The sequence below is a fragment of the Grus americana genome, chromosome 1 (genome assembly GCF_028858705.1).
Source record: "Grus americana isolate bGruAme1 chromosome 1, bGruAme1.mat, whole genome shotgun sequence".
In the NCBI taxonomy this organism is placed as follows: Eukaryota; Metazoa; Chordata; class Aves; order Gruiformes; family Gruidae; genus Grus; species Grus americana.
In genome coordinates, this window is record NC_072852.1 from 191,853,813 (window position 1) to 191,870,783 (window position 16,971).

The 16,971-nt window shown below is 36.7% G+C and overlaps 1 protein-coding gene across 18 annotated transcripts in view; it reads left to right on the top strand.

The window, feature by feature from the left end:
• The first annotated feature begins 4,497 nt into the window (after positions 1 to 4,497).
• Positions 4,498 to 16,971, top strand: part of POSTN (periostin) — a 36,154-nt gene continuing 23,680 nt past the window's right edge. For 4 of the 18 annotated variants that reach the window (XM_054842143.1, XM_054842168.1, XM_054842176.1 and 1 more), the window contains exons 1-6: positions 4,626 to 4,916; positions 6,429 to 6,527; positions 13,376 to 13,440; positions 14,208 to 14,365; positions 15,011 to 15,175; positions 15,983 to 16,129. In XM_054842143.1, the coding sequence (XP_054698118.1) occupies positions 4,795 to 4,916; positions 6,429 to 6,527; positions 13,376 to 13,440; positions 14,208 to 14,365; positions 15,011 to 15,175; positions 15,983 to 16,129 (756 nt within the window). In that variant the 5' untranslated portion in view covers positions 4,626 to 4,794. Of the gene's footprint in view, positions 4,917 to 6,428; positions 6,528 to 13,375; positions 13,441 to 14,207; positions 14,366 to 15,010; positions 15,176 to 15,982; positions 16,130 to 16,971 lie in introns of all 18 variants that reach the window. The other 14 variants (XM_054842159.1, XM_054842216.1, XM_054842183.1 and 11 more) reach the window with 9 other exon arrangements.

The window sequence follows — 16,971 nt, forward strand, 5'->3', positions numbered from 1 at the left end:
AACAAGGTCAAATGCAAGGTCCTGCACATGGGTCAGCACAATCCCAAGCACGACTATAGGCTGGGTGAGGAGTGGATTGAAAGCAGCCCTGAGGAGAAGGACTTGGGGGTGTTGATTGATGAGAGGCTCCACATGAGCCGGCAGTGTGCGCTTGCAGCCCAGAAAGCCAACCGTGTCCTGGGCTGCATCACAAGAAGTGTGACCAGCAGGTCAAGGGAGGTGATCCTGCCCCTCTACTCCACTCTTGTGAGACCCCACCTGGAGTACTGCATCCAGCTCTGGGGGCCCCAGTACAGGAGAGACATGGAGCTGTTGGAGTGAGTCCAGAGGAGGGCCACGAAGCTGATCAGAGGGCTGGAGCACCTCTCCTGTTAGGACAGGCTGAGAGAGTTGGGATTGTTCAGCCTGGAGAGGAGAAGGCTCCAGGGAGATCTAATTGCGGCTTACCAGTACCTGAAGGGGCCTACAGGAAAGATGGTGAGGGACTGTTTATGAGGGAGTGTAGTGACAGGACAAGGGGTAATGGGTTCAAGCTGAAGGAGGGTCGATTTAGATGAGATGTTAGAAAGGAATTCTTCACTGTGAGGGTGGTGAGGCACTGGAACAGGTTGCCCAGAGAGGCTGTGGATTCCCCCTCCCTGGAAGTGTTGAAGACCAGGTTGGATGAGGCTTTGGGCAATGTGGTCTACTGGAGGGTGTCCGTGCCCGCAGCAGGGGGGTTGGAACTAGATGATCTTTAAATTCCTTTCCAACCCAAACCATTCCATGATTCTATGATTCTATTTTGGATTTTGCCTTCAGTCAAACCAAGCTTGATTTTGTTCCCTTACAAATTTTCCATTATTAGTATTAGTATTTACTGTATAGCTAAGAGTTTCTGTGTATCCATGTAAGCCCTCTTCCCTCTATCTGATATTCAAAACCCCCACATACTATATGAGTTTGTGTGGAAACCAGGCTGCATCTGGTCTAAGCATTTTTGAGTCCTTCACTACATCAGGGGAACTCCCTTCCCTTGGTAATTTGTGTTGGTGGCCGGGCTTACTGTGCCATTTTTTTAATTGATCTAAATCTCCAGAAGGTACAAATTCTTATGGAATTAAACTGATTAAACTTTAGATCTTTATCCCCAGTGGTTCTCTGTTACTTACTCTCAAGGAAACAGAGGAATTTTTACATGGCTTTTTCACTCTTTATTTGAAGAGGTTACTAAGTGATGCTGCAGTAAACCACCAGGTGTTAATTTTTTTTCCCTGACTGCAGCTCCCTTACAACACTCTTGTAAGACAGATAGGCAGAGAAGCCACGCACCCCAGCTGTGACTAGCTCAGAACTCTTCTACAACTAAACCCTTTACTTCTAAGATGTATGACCTTGCACTTACCAACAATAAATTTCTTATACACCTGTTACAGTCAGCCTCTTAGTTTTTCCAAAAGGACAAAGGGTTGCTTGGGTTCTTCTAGTACGTATCAATGGCATTGCTGAAAACAAACAACTTATTAGGAAGACACACTGAATGTTACTCCAGATGCAAATTGCTGATCTAAGTGAAGTTAATGACAAAAACCCCAAATTTGCTGAATCAAAGTTTCCGAGGAAACGTAAGGATTGAAGCAAAAACTGCAAGATAGAGGGAGCCTCTCTTTTAATCTCAAAAAGTTTTTGCCCATTTGCTCTTTCCACTGAGCATGCACACTCACAAAACAAAAAGTAAACACATAAAGTAGTTACAAAATAATGAAGCAGAATATATATAACGTGACATGCTTTGCAAATGATCTGAAACTTCTACATGTTTTAACAAGAAAGGGAATGTTCGAAAGCCTTTCATTTCCTTCCATTCTTATTTGTTAAATTTCTGCACATCATCGGAATTAGCCACAAGTGACGAATAGATAGATGTTTCTATAACTTCAATCTGATATAAAGGCACTTATTCAAACCCCTAAATATTTGAATGCAAGGATTCTTGCATCATATAATGAAAATAATCCTCTTTAGGAATAATAATAATAAAAATGCTTTATCATATGATAAATCCTTAGTGTAAACACTAATGTGGTTACTAGTGTAAACACTCATGCAGCTTTGAGAAAATTACTTTTACAGCGTTCTCTCCACTAGAGGTCTCTAGAGAAATACAAGAAACAATTCAGAACAGCAGATACCTTAGACTTTTCTTCTTGACACTATTTACATTTCGTGGAAGTTGAAAATCAGCACTTGTTCTATACATGTTCCAGGTATTTCTTTGGATATGCGTCTTCTGATGTGAATAATGAAAAGTCCTATTACTACAATAATAATTCACATACATGGCTTCATTATTTGTTTTTATATTTGGGCTAATATAAAAATAAATGAGGAATAGGGTTCATGTAGTTGGACTGTTTTTTCTTCTTGATGCTTTCCGTCATTTTGTTGTTTGGGTTTTTTTACCAGAAGTTTTCAAATTACAAGTTTTTGCAATTTCCATATGAGGTTTAATGTTGATTATCCTTTAATTTGGTTAATTAATATGACTTCATATTTTCATATTTCTTCATCACAATTTTCTGTACTTCTATTATATGTTTGACATATAACAATCCTTCAGACCTTTTCTTCTATACCTCTGAAGTTGAAAGGGAAGAGTCCTAACATTAATGTATGGAAGTGGGAAGATGAATGGTTGTAGAATCACTATTTCTTCCCATTATGTCCAGCACCTATCAGAATCAAAGACAAGTGGAAACAGTGAAGGGTAAGCTGTTATTAATAAGAATTACCAGTTTAAGAATTATAGTCTACTCTACGTGGGCACTCACATTAACAAATGGGGCTCTGTGCAATTTAAGACTGAGTCACTAAAGAGAAAGCTGGAAAAATCTGGAAATAAAAATGCTTGCCCTGTTCATATTGGTCCTTGGTGGATAGCTCTGTAAACAACAGGAGTTCAGTGCATGCGGAAGCATTAGTGTCTACTCATTTTTTGATGCTGCATGTTAAGTGTGGAAGAGAGGAGCATGAGCTATGCTGAGAGCTGAGAGACTCAGGAGGCAGGCACTCCTGAGAAGACAGATTACTGGGACATTTCCGGGAATTTCAGAAGTTTGTCAAGTTACTTTAATAGAGTATCTTCTAATTTTTTCATCTGTAGAATGAGAACTGCAAAGGGTAATCAACTGAGGTCAATTAGCAACTTGAAATGTCGTAGCTAGACATCTAAGAGGTGATATTTCTCACTGTATTTCTTCTGCAAAGACCAGAAAGAGATAAAAAGCTCTGAGAGGAATAGAAGGAGCACAGCAGTGACATTCTCTTCAAACTTGTAATATTGCATCACAGAGTTGACCTGTCACCTCCATCAGCTGATCAGACAGTGATGGTTTCAGGCGTGAAGTTTTACTGAGTTCATGCACAGCGAGTCTAGAGATTCTGATACCTCCATGAGCCATCTCGAGTCATTTGCAGGTAGGATGAGAACAGGTCACAGTAGAAATAAAGTCCCCCTACCATTTAACCAAATGACCTTGCTCTTAACCTTAGAAACCTTTAAGTGCTATGGTTATGTAAGGCATGATCTTAATCATCAAATGTCTATATACCCATGCCTAGTTATAACCTTTACCTATAATGATATATAGGAAGTAGTCATTGTTTCTGCTCACTGCTCTTTGCCCCATTTGTCTCTGTTCTATAATGAGAGATTGGTCTCAGGTATGTCAGTCCAATACTGCATCCATTTCCAGTTATTCATCTCACTACTTGCTCCAGTTTGGAGAAAGAAACTACAGGAAAGTACTGTCATAAGAACTGACCTTACCCTCATAAGATTTGAAATGATCTATAGACTATACCTTGAAATTGTATTCACATGCAAACACTTCTATATAAATAGCAGAATTTTTTCCTTGACATGAAAATTGCAAAGTGCCGGATTGCAGTCCAAACACCAGCTGTCCCTGGAGCCTTAAGACTGTCACTTCAGCAGAGGCTTGAGCCTGTCACTTCACTGTTCTGCCTCAGTTCTGTCATTTACAGCTCAAAATTACATTTTACATTTACTTCACAAGAGGCTCCCAAGGACTCACTAATAAGTATAAAAAGGTATATATTCAAATTTTCAGATACTCAGTGATTTTTATATGATTACATAAAGCTCTGAATAAAAGTATTATTATTAGAATTAAAATGAATATTTAAGCTAATACTGCATTTGATTGTGTAACTACTTCATAATCAGAATGTGTATCAATGCAGCTTTTTTTCCTCAAGACAAAAATGCTATTCCACATTACTGACAACAGTATTGTTTGGAACTTTCATCAACTTCACTAGATAAAAAGCTCATAGCTGATAACCGTGAGGACATGGAAAACAAAGGAAAGCAGTGCAGTTCTTATGGGAACAGACAACGTCTTCCTCTGGGTTTGAACAAAACCACACGCAATGATCATGACCTTTGGATGCTTCAGTGCTATAAATACCAAATCATAAGTCAACGTCTAAACTTCTCAAACTTTCTCTGCTGTTGTGTCAGCAGAATAAAATGCTAAGCCTTCTGTAATAAGGAAGAAATTAGTCAATTGGGGATTTAAAAAAAATGGTTTATATGGTTAATGTATGGTACTAATTTAGGTTACTGAAGCTGGCAGCAAAAGCTGCTGTTCTAAGGAGGGTGGTACGAAGTTTCAGGTTGATCCTGTGGTTCCCTCCCACCACCTTCCAGCATGTATATAAATTGTCAGCTCTCCAGACCCTTTGCCAGTTCTCTCTTCTAGACTTGCCAGAAGCAACAGAGGACTAAAGATGAAGATCTTTTTCTTAGTCACCTTTTCCATTTTTTTGTTGTCTGCTTTTGAACAAGCGGCTGCTTCTGCTCACTATGACAAGATTTTAACTCATAGTCGAATAAGGGCACGCGACCAAGGGTAAGTAACTGGGCTTTATTTCTATTTTAAAAGGGTACTTGTTAATTTTTATTCTCCTCTTTCTTCTGACATTATATTAAATATGATTTTTCACTATAAATTCTTCCTATCATTCAAGTAGAACTTTCTCAATTAATTTTACGAGAATTGTTCCTAAACAAAAAGCTTTCTGGGGTGTTTCAAAAGGAGACAGAATACTGTTAAACTTCATAAAATGTGGATCTAAAATCACCCTGCTCAATGAATAAAATGAATGTGGTTTAGAATCACTGAAGTTAATTACAGTTCACAATTAATTTAGTTGGACATCAGATATGTTTAATATATGTTTTCAAATGTTTGAATAGAGTTGACACCTATTCCACAGCATTTGCTCTCTTTATTCCACCCTAATGAAAATCATGAACTCCATTTAAATGTTTTCTAACATGGGATTATATACTGGGAGCCCTTTGTAAAAGTTCTGTTCCCACTGGAGCAATGCAGCAAGCTGCTCGGCAGGGTACCCAAAAGACAATGCTTACAAGCCAGGCTGCTCAGAGACATGGAAATAATTTGAACAGTTGGTGTCAGCGAGACACATGTGTCTAAACATATTTCCCTTCAGTCTTCTTAAGTAAAAAACTTTCTGTGAATAAGAATTTTTTACCATCCTATCTTCCTTTGTTGAATTCCCTCTGCCTGCTATACACATACACACACACTCCCTGAGCTTTTTAAATAAAAAAGTTCACTGACTTCCCACTCTTGTAAAATATATGTTCTAAACTTTGAGCTCATTAATTTTTTAATTATATAAGTATTAAAAATAGTGACAAAACACTTTTGCTCTATGGAATTTGCCCTCAAGAAATTCTTTTTCTGTACACTACCATGCTAAGGAAAAAGTATTCCTCGTTTGAAATCTGTGACTCCTTTTATTTACATGCCAATTTACCCTTTGGTCCCCAGTAATTCCCAGAATGTTTACTTAGGTGCCTGCGGTACTCTGAAAGGCTGGTAATCAAAATAGCTGATTGATTTACAGAGGACAGGGTTTCCTTCTACATAAGGAACAAGGCACTTTTCTTCCCCATCTCCCCATGACCTTCAGCTGCACAGATGTGTACAAGACAAAAACTTTAATGAAAAGAGCCTGATGGTATTCACAGCTTGGTCCCTGGTGGCTGGTAATTAATTCACTTTGCAGGGGGAAGGGAGAAATGTTAGGCGTATTGAGACTTGAGGCGGCACAGCTGGCAATTGCTGCCCATCAGAGACAGAAGGTCAAACCAGAATGGAGGGGAATCTTCTGTCCCTGCTGGGAGGGTGGGCTTGCCATGGAACCCAGCTGGGCAGTCCCAGGAGCTTGCGTTGTGGTTGCTTGAAAACACACCTGCCCTGGGAACTGAAGCCAGATGTTCATTTCTTACTCTTGCTCAACAGAAAATGTATTTGCTGCTATTTTGTAGAAAACTTTTCCAAACATGTACAGAAACTTCTTTTAAAAATGTTTCTCACTCTTACCCACAGTCCAAATGTCTGTGCCCTTCAGCAAGTTATGGGAACAAAAAAGAAATACTTCAGCACCTGCAGAAACTGGTACCAGGGAGCCATCTGTGGAAAGAAAGCGTAAGTATCCTATGTTTCAAACCAACTCCCCATTCATTGAGATAGTATAATGTACAATTAGAAAACTCTCCTTTCCTCAGAGGCAGACTAACTGTTTGTTTCAAATGCAGACAGGAAGAATTGAGTTCATAATTTTACAGGGTTACAGCTTCTCTTTAGTTGCTTCTAAAACCACCTGGATAACTGATCGAATAATTGTTGCCAAAAATAATCACAAAAGGAGTGGAAAGTCTGAAAATGACAGCATAGTATGTAGTCCTTTTTAAGTTTTTGGTTTCAGTAGTACCTCTCTGAGTCAAGTATTCATAGCTCTATTTTAAACACAAAGAGATATGAGGTTAAGTGACCTACCCAAAAACACATAGGGACCTAATAGGCCAGTTGTGAAAAGAACTCAACACTACCCAGCAGAGCTGTGTGCTCAGATCACACCTCTCCACAAATAAAAAAAATAAAATCAAAAGATGTTTGTGGATAGAGATTAAGTCTGAGTGGGTTTGGCATTCTTTTGGAATCTGTGTGTGTATTTCAATTGCCACTTCTTCTCAGAATGCAAGTTCTTGCCTTCTCTGTGACAAAAAAGTCAATAGTGTCAGAGTCACTACTGCTTCATCAGCCACAGAGTAGCTGCAGAGTGTGAACACATAAAAAAACCCGAGTCCTGAACTTGGTCTTCCCCACTTGCCTCACTTAGAATTAAGTAATTTAACAGAGACTGACCTTGTTTACCCAGTAAAATAATGTTTTTCTCATGTACCACATTTTCTCTTGATGTCATGAAATTACTTGGATAAATTTCTCAGCAATTGTCACAGGAAATCATTATTTTTATTTTCCCATTATTCTCTTACAGGGTCCAAATAGGTCTGGGGTGACATTTTCTGAAAGTCTTGAGGGAACAGGGAGTCTGGGTTTCAGTTACAACTCTGTCTTAGAGTACTAGGAGTCTCTTAGTGAAAGCCCATAAAACTCTTCCAAATGGCCAAGAAATGTTTAAGTACACAACTTGAAAAGTCACTGAGAGATTGTGTGCTCTAAGACAAAGATGTTCAGTTATATTGCTACAAGTTGCAGATTATGTGTATGAGGAACTTAACTCCATTTAAAGTAAGATTTGTATTTAAAACTTTCCTAATGAACATCAACCACTGTTTTAGATGTTAATATAATGTGGAATAGAGATTTTCTGTCTCTGTGCCAAAGGCTTTGTTAATAGAGGTTAATATGGAAGAAAAATATCCACACTGTTAGCCACATAAGGCAGTTGAAGATGACTCCTTTTGTAATCACTCTTGAATTCTCTTGAAAATGTTTTTCTGCTCAAAAATAATTCACTAAATAAACTAGAAAGGAGAGCCTGAATACCAAGTAACTGAAAATTTGCATTGTATTTTTACTCTGTTGAATGTCAAAGTCATGAGTAAATAGGATCCACATTTTCCAGTCCTTTCAGGTTTAAAAAAAAAGTTTCTAAATATAGAAACAGTGACAGATTCTGGAGAAGAAAGAAAGAAAAAAAAAAGACATATTGAACTTTAAATAATTACCCATAGCTCACATTGAATCCAAGTGAGCTTTTACAAACAGAGTACTTTTAAGTTAAAACTGCAACTATAAGAATTTTTAAACTTGTATGAAATTCATTGGATGGATCTTTCAAAAAAGTCAAAGAATTCTATATTGACAAAGAATTAGATACAGACACAATCTGAGTTTGTGATGGGGAATGGGGGAAGGGCACAAAAAATGATGCAGAGTGTGCATGCATCACCAACAGTGCTAATATGGCGACAGTCTCTCATACTCTCTTCAGTGCATCGACATGTATGACACTTTCATACTTAAAAAAGTATCCTTTTCCTATTTGTGGGGTTTTTTTTTTAATTTTTCTTCAAAACCAGCTTTACATTTTGTGTCATTTTTCAGCTGATTCAGCTGTCCCGGCTGAAAAAGAATTATATTCATAGTTCTTCTTGAGCATAATCCCTATACTTATTAATGTAAAACTGATTAAGACTCCCAAATTATTATTTCGGTGGGAAAAATGCCGCTAGTAATGATTTTTGCACTGTTAAAATGAGACATGTAAATCAGACAGTAGTCAGGCAAGTATTTGAAATGGGCTTGGATTGTGGTTTCTACTGTTCCTGTTGGGTGTCAGAGGCTTTGCGTTTTTTTGAGATTCCTGGAAGATGCTACATGACATAACACAGTGTTGGAAAGAACCTTTAGGAAAAAGAGTGAGGGAAGGTGTAGTAGGAGGAAGTTTTCATCCATTTTCTTTCTGCGAAAATGTTTTCAGTGCTCTGCCAGCATACCATAAATTAGTGGAGCTGAGTTATACTTCCGATACAGTGAAACACTGATTCCAGCACAGTCTTGCCTTTCAAGCACTGCCATGGCTTTGAAGTCTCAACTCTGAAGTCAGTCTAGACATGAAGAATGATACCATGGCACCACCAGAGCTGAGGGAAAGACCTGATTTTCATGGGTCAAGCTGTCATGCTAAGCTTTGTGCCATTGTAAACTTTATTGGTTAGTAATTACTTACTTTCTTCCACCTCCTTAAGGAAGTAACAGCAGTAAGTTAGAGTGGGTGTAGCACAAATCATAATGAACATCCTACCCAGACAGGCAATCTGATTATTCTAAATCCCCAGAAGTTTCTTTGGAACATAATTGACTGTCTGGAATCCTAACCAATCTCTCCCATTTTGATTGTGGCTTTGTTTTTATAAGCAAATCCAGACAGGTTAGAACCCATTTTTCATACAAATTGCAGATTTGTATGCATTTGTTAATGGCAATAATGATCAATTTCCAGTCAAACTAGACTGATGTGTGGTCATTTGCGCCGTCTCCACCTTCAATGTTTTCAGGACTCATAGGTTTATTGTTTTTATCAGAATCTTTTGTTCTCCTCCAGGTGGCATTATAATACTGACTTCCCTTTTCCTTCAGTGAACATGCTGCAAGTCATCCAAAATACTTCACCTTTTGCATAAAGTCTGCCATACCACTGACTTCTTTGGCACTCCATTTTATTCCACTACAGACACATTGGGAAGAAGGGTATTTACAGAAAATGACTTAGACTGAAACTTGGATATTCTCAAAGTCAGTTTTGGAAAACAACCTACTCCTGTGGTTTTATTCCTAGATAGATGTCATGTCTTCCCATGAAAGAAAGTCTGCTCTCAGCACAAATCTGACAGGGAATTCATTATTTTGCTAAGCTCCAGTAGTAAAACAAGTTATGCAGTGATGTATACCTTCATATACCTTGAAGCAACAGACAGTTTGGACTTAGTAAACTGAAATCAGGTGGTGACTTTGTTCTCTTCACTGACTATAATTTAGAAGAATGTAAGCTGTAAAACATTTTACAGAGCCTCTGTAAGACCCTAAGCAAGAAGCCTGTTACATCCAACCAGAGGAAGATGTTCAGCAGTGGGGCTGGGTGGACTTGGGCATGAGAGCCTACACAACAATCACTTACCTCCTCCCTTCTCTTTCAACACTAACTTTGTACAAACACTCACAGAGCAAGACTAGAGGAGGAAAACTGTGTGTATGAGACTAAAAGTTAAGTCATAGAACTCCTGGTGGTTTTTTTGTGGCTGTAGTAGAGCATCTGTTATAATTTAGCCTTAGCTGTTAATGGGAGTTTTATACTCTGTGTACTGAAAATAGAAATGTAGATATGACTAAAGAGGCTAATAAGAATGCTAATCCAAAGGACAGTGGCTCTTCTGTTAATATCTCCATGTTAACAAGTCCTCCCTAACTTGTATATATGATCTATAAAATGTTGATTTAAGAATGCTTTTATTATTTACACTTCCTATCTGCTACTGTAAATTTCCAGTTGGGATGCAACTCAAAGATTTGCTAAAATCAAAGTCTATTAGACCAGAAGTCTTTCCACTGTTTCTAAGCAGTATTTTATCTCCATGTCAGCAAGAGGTAGAAACAGATGAGTCACAGAGCTGATCTGAATAAACTGAAAACTGGCTCTGTTAGCCAAGAATAACAAGGACATAAGGTAGTGTAGCTCTGCTCCTTTTTCCTCTGGAATATACTCCTTTGGATGAGATCAGAACAACTTTGTGCTAACCCCCCCCCCCCCCCAACAACCAACCAACCAAAAAAAAAAAAATTACCCCAAAACACACCCCACCCCCCCAGAACAACAACAACAAAACAAACTGAAACTCTCAAACCTCCAAAAACTTAATATTCCAGCATTGCTTGTTATCTAGGTAACTGCTTTCTTCACCTGGGCACCAACTTGTATTGAACTAGTAGGGAGATACAGATGAGGATGACTCATCTGATGTGAGATCGTACTTCCCCTGCACACTGTGGGGATGTATGTGTGGTGCTGAGGAACTGCATCTTGCACTGACTTTTATCTGGTTCTAACCTTATCACGGGATTCTCCATATAGATCCCTTTTCTCCCATTCCATCTTTCTCACTACATTCTGACCACAGCTGATACACGAACCTTCTAATTGCAATCAACTGTAAGGAAACGTGAGTACTGTAAGCAGGAACTTAACAGTAACCTTTTATGACTGGGGGAAAAAAAAAAAAAAAAAGCCTGGGCTGTACATAACAAGTTACATGTCAAAAAAAAGGAACTGATCCTGTAATGCTTGGCTGAAGAAGCATTTTCTTTCTTAACTATGTTCTTCAGCCAGTTTTCTGCCTTTCATTAATTGTGTCATTGTTGGATATGGTAAGAAGACTAAACTTGCCATGTCTTAATGCTGTGCTTATAACTAAGCTTCCTCTTTCCTTTTCTCAGGAGATAATTAAGACCGCAGTCTCTCATAGCTGCTCAGGGGATGAGGGGGAGATATTTTCTATTCCATGGAAGAAAAAAATATTTTCTCATGACAAAGCAGTTCACACAGTTGGGAGAACATTCTGACTTTTATTCTGCTACACAGTTTTCTTTAATCAGATTTTTTTTTTCATTAGCTTCTGGCAGGGATGCAACAAGAAGAAAGAGTATAAGGTTTATTTCATTATTAGAAAATCTGTAACCTAAACTGTGTGCTACTCTTGCATTCCCAAGAAATAGCAATTCAGTGAATTGCTTTACAGAAATAGATGTATTAAAAAGAACTTTACAAATACTTTTGATATATGGTTTCTCAGTTGAAAAGATGCACATGGCAGAAGAGAATATGTCATGTGTGTATATGTAGATGAGGGAATGGAGACAAAATATTTTCATGGCACAGAGAAATGAAAGACTGTGTTTTTTCAAAAAATTCTTTAATCTTCACCAGTTCTATCAGATTGCTGTCAATTACGGAATTATAATCCTCAGTTTTAAAGTCATGCTTTCTAATGCTATTGTTCTTCCAGTCTACTTTCATTTTTTAATCTCCTCAAATAGTTTAGATATTGAAGGTCTGAAATCCAACTTTTCATTTGAATAAGCTGTTCATTTTAATGTACTTTTGATTAATGTTTTGTCAGCTTTAGTTTATGAAAAATGAGAGACGTGTACTCAGCTGCCACCTCAGTCTACAAATTAAAAACTGGAATGTAGTGGTAAAGACTCAGCAAAAACTTTCAAGGAATTAGTGTTCAGAACTCTAGCGCTGCCAACATCAGCCACACCTATAAAAATAAATCTATTATGTAAAACCATGATGGCAATTTTTCCTTGTCATTCACAGTGTACCATAATTTGAAAAGTAATATCTGAAGTCTAACATCTTAAAGTTTATGTTTTAGACTTTGGTAAGATTGTATAATTTGTTGGCATTCCCTTTCCTGAGGAGCCAAAATCAACTCTGTGATAAGTTTAGTGAATTTGCACTTTCATGTAAGAGGAGAATTTGCCAAGCAGATCTATGATAGAACTTTTATTTCTGTCATATTATTTAAGAAGATATTATATCTTATAAGACCATCAACACTAAATTGAGCATTACAGTATAGGATTATCAGTTAGCCCTGGTTTGCTGTTATGTATAGTTTCTATGTATTCGAGAATGAGAATATTTTAGTGACATCATTATATAACAGTTCCTGGTCCCTGGTATTGCTAAATACTATGTATTCTGTGATGACATACTCTGATTTCTTGCAGTCTGGTTTTCATCTTCACTACATTTACCAGTGAACCTTCCCTTGTGTTCATCCATCTGGTCTTTAGTGACTTCCTTCTCCATAACCTGCTTTATATCTATTCTTCATTACTTCTCTCCCTTGTCCCTGAGCTTCTTCAAAGTCTTCCTTGAAAAACTGAGGCTCTGTCTTCCCACTTTCTACTACCACACAATCCACAGGACCTTTTCCTAAATACCTGTTTAGTTCCTATATCCAGTATGTAGGTGACCTCAGGTAGTTTTGTCATTTTAATTTCTGTTCAGTTTGTTTAATTTTTTCTTTTTCCTTTCCAACTCTGCCACCACCAGTGTCTCTCTCAATGTCCCCACTTTCTTTATTTTTCCCTTTCTTCAATCCCATCTAATCTTTTGAAAATAGACCAATTAAATTAATTTTCTTCAGCTGCTGTTCTAGTCACATCATTTTTTAATAACTCTACATGAGTTCTACATCCCCTCCCATGTTCCTTCCTAGCACTTAAACTTAATGATGGCAGTCATTCTGTAAATTCAAAAGCTTTGCATTTAGTAAAATACAACCAATTTGTAGTCTATACACAAAAAGTTGAATGATAAAAAAGGGATGAAGATCAGGAGAATGTGTACTTAGCAATGAAAAATTAATAATAAAAAAAAATAAAAATTACACTCAGCTAAAATTGCTATACGCTTGTCCTGTATATTATTTAATAGTGCTTTTGTCTATATCCCACAGAACCGTCTTATATGAGTGCTGTCCTGGCTATATGAAGATGGATGGTATGAGAGGATGTCCTGCAGGTACAAGCTTATTTTCATATGGATGAGTCAGTATATGAGAAGCATTACAACACAGGAGACTTTCAGAGGAAGTCATCTTGAGAAAAGATTGCCTCTTTTTAAGAATTACTGCCTGAGAATATAAAGCTTCATTTGCGTATAGCCAACACAGTTAAAAATAAGTCAGCACTGAATTTGTTCATGCAGTTTAAGTTGAGAACTAGTTTGCATGCAAATGGCTCACTTCCACGTGCCTAGAATTAAGAGAGTTTAATCCTGTTCACATGTAGCAATGTTTTTACTGTGAGACTATGGCCATTCTTACTGTCTGGATGAATCAATATATGCACAAACCACAGAGTGGAAGAAGAGCAAGAGGCCTCACAAGAAGAATTCCAGTCCACCATGACCAAATGAGACCCACTCTATTGAAATCTTTGTGATTATAGATGGAATTTACTCCTGTCCTCAATAGATACCCTCCCATTTCAGGTTGGGTTGGCACAAAACAAGACAACTCTTCTAAAGAAAACATTACAATATTCGGTTTTATTTGATCTAATTTTTTCATTAAGCAAGCCACAAAAATAAATAACAAGCAGATGTGTTTGGATGTTTTTTGAGTATGTGGAGAATGGAATTTTAATCCAAGCATATTGTTTTAATGTTGATTTAAACAGTTTCAGAAAGTCAATACTATTGTCCAACCAAAATAAACAAAATATATTCGATTGTGAGAAACTGGATGACTGAGAGTTTACAGTATTCTTCTCTCATGTTTATTTTAGTTGCTCCTATTGATCACGTATATGGCACACTTGGTATTGTGGGAGCTACCTCCACTCAGGAGTATTCTGACATATCAAAGCTGAGAGAAGAGATTGAGGGACGAGGATCATTCACTTTCTTTGCACCAAGCAATGAAGCCTGGGAGCAATTAAATTCAGTAAGTGTGTGTGTGTGCGTATGCACATGTGTTAAAGTGTTTTTCTCTTTCAGCTAACATTATTTTAGCTGCAACAGTGAATCTATGATAAGGTAGACTAGAAACAATATTAATATTTTAGATATAAAAGGACATTACACAAGTTATAATAAAAGAATTTATATGTTTAACATGCACTGCTGAAGCTAGAGAGTCTGAATTTATTTTCAGGAATACTAAGTAACTGTAAATCTTTCTTATTTAAGCCTTTGCATGACAAATACTAATATTGTTAGTGTTATTAGCATAGTTTTGGGGAAAATGACAGGAATTATAGCAATTGCATGATATAGAGTATAATTGTACTTTGTCAGTGATTCAGGTGTCCTTCTTTTAGTAATGTTTTTAGTTAAATAAATATTGAATCAAAGCTCCTCCCATGACCTGTCTTTAGTGAGACCTCTTGTCTTCTATTTGTAAGCAAATCAGACTAAAGCATCGTTTAAGTAGAGCCAGACGGATAGGTATGAAAGTTGTCTCTCCTAACAGGAAATATCCATTGTTGAATATATTGAAAGCATATGTTAAGATAAAGCAATATGTAGATCTTTCTGACTGGAAGAATGTTTTGAAGCTTCTCATTAATTACAATCCTTTCTTCTTCAGGAAATTCACAGAAATTTGGTTGACAATGTAAATATTGAACTATATAACGCTCTCCACCATCACATGGTAAACAAGCGCATGTTGACAAAAGATCTTAAGAATGGCATGACTCTGGTGTCTATGTATAATAACCAGAAATTGCTAATTAACCATTATCCTAATGGAGTAAGTCTATTCTTTTTTTTTTTCTTCCCTAATATAATTATTCAATTATAGACATTACTCTTTCCTCTGTTTCCTTCTATAGCTAAGAAAATAAGTTATATGAAGTTTAACATATAGCAAGTTAAATTTTCTCTTGAAGAAATTTTATCTGCTGTGCAGACAAATCACTAAGAAAGATTTAATGAATATGTGCTGTTTGCTGTTTAGAAATCAAAGTTCAGATAAGAATGAACTTGCTTCCTAAAAGAAAAAGCCTTTTGTGGCCAAAATATATAATCATAATAAATTTGAGAGAAAAGTCTACTATTAATCTTCATGTGTTTATGAAATAATATTAAATCAGATCTTTTATTTGAATTGGAGTGCACAGTAAAATCATTTAACATTGTATGGGACACACATCCATTATTTGGCTGGAAAAAAAGTCATTTTTATAAATGCTAGAAATCTCCCAGTCAAGTCACTCATCTTTGTTGCCTTAAATGCATGGAAATGTTTATATTGGACTACAGTTTACAGTAAAACCCAATACAATCACCATATGAAGCAGATATGGAAAACAAATATGAATAGTTGCAATAACAAATAAAACCTGAATATGAAATCAACATCTGCTGATAGCTTTCTGAAAGTTTAGTCAGCTTCTCAAATCTTATAAGGTTTTGCTTAAAATTTAAAATAAAAACTAAAATAACAACAATGAATACATAATGTACAGTACATACATTACCAGTCTGTAGGAATCAAATTCCATGTGTATGATCAAATTAATGCTTAATCTTCTACTGCTTGATTCTTCAAATATAGGTTGTTACTGTTAACTGTGCCAGGATCATCCATGGAAACCAGATTGCTACCAATGGTGTTGTTCATGTTATTGATCGTGTCCTGACCGCTGTTGGAAATACCATTCAAGATTTCATTGAAGTTGAGGACGATCTTTCATCTCTTCGAGTAAGTGGACAAAACCAAAAACACTTCTCTGGTCTTTTAGTTTTTTCTTCTTTCTTTTGTATTTGTGTATGATACCGGAAGGTAAGAAGGGTTAGTTCAGTAAGAGGTATAAATAAATTAAATTAAGAATTCCAGCTAATATTGCAAATCTAGTTATATAAAAAGGCAAAGTACATTTTACATAAGCAGTCTGCTTCTTCTCTTCTGTGGATCAAATAGGACCACAGCAATAGGACAGTATGTGTCCCCTGTACATAAAAAATTGTGTCTTCTCTTCAAGTACTGAGGTAATGAAACATGCGAGAAGAAGTTACAGTGACTGGTGCTACATAAATAAGAATAATTTCAAAATGGATGATAGAAAATGCTAAAAAAACCCAATTAAATTCCACTACCTGACTCATAGCAAGTTTCAGAACACTAGTAGATACATGTAGGAAGGATTTTTCTTGCAGAGAGGAAGCAGATTTTTTTTCTGCCTAAGTTTCTAATTTCTCCTTCTTGTAGAAGATATGTCTGCTTATTGTGATTGGATTTCATGCTGTGCATGTTTAAAAAAATACACCATGGTTTTGCAAATGGCTGTTGTCCTTTTTCCTCCTCCATCTCCTCAATAAATAAATAAATAAATAAATAAATAAATAAAATGCAGAGGCATAAAAGTGGAAAAGACCCTCTGAATCTCTCAAATCCAGTCCATAACAGTTATAGGCAACCACATCATTTAATCCCTTTAAAAAATTAAATATAAAAGCCAGCCCTCTCTAGTTTCGAGCTGAAAAAGAAGCCCTCTCTATTTTATTTTTTCCTGTGCTTTCATTCTTGTATCTCTTCTATTTGGG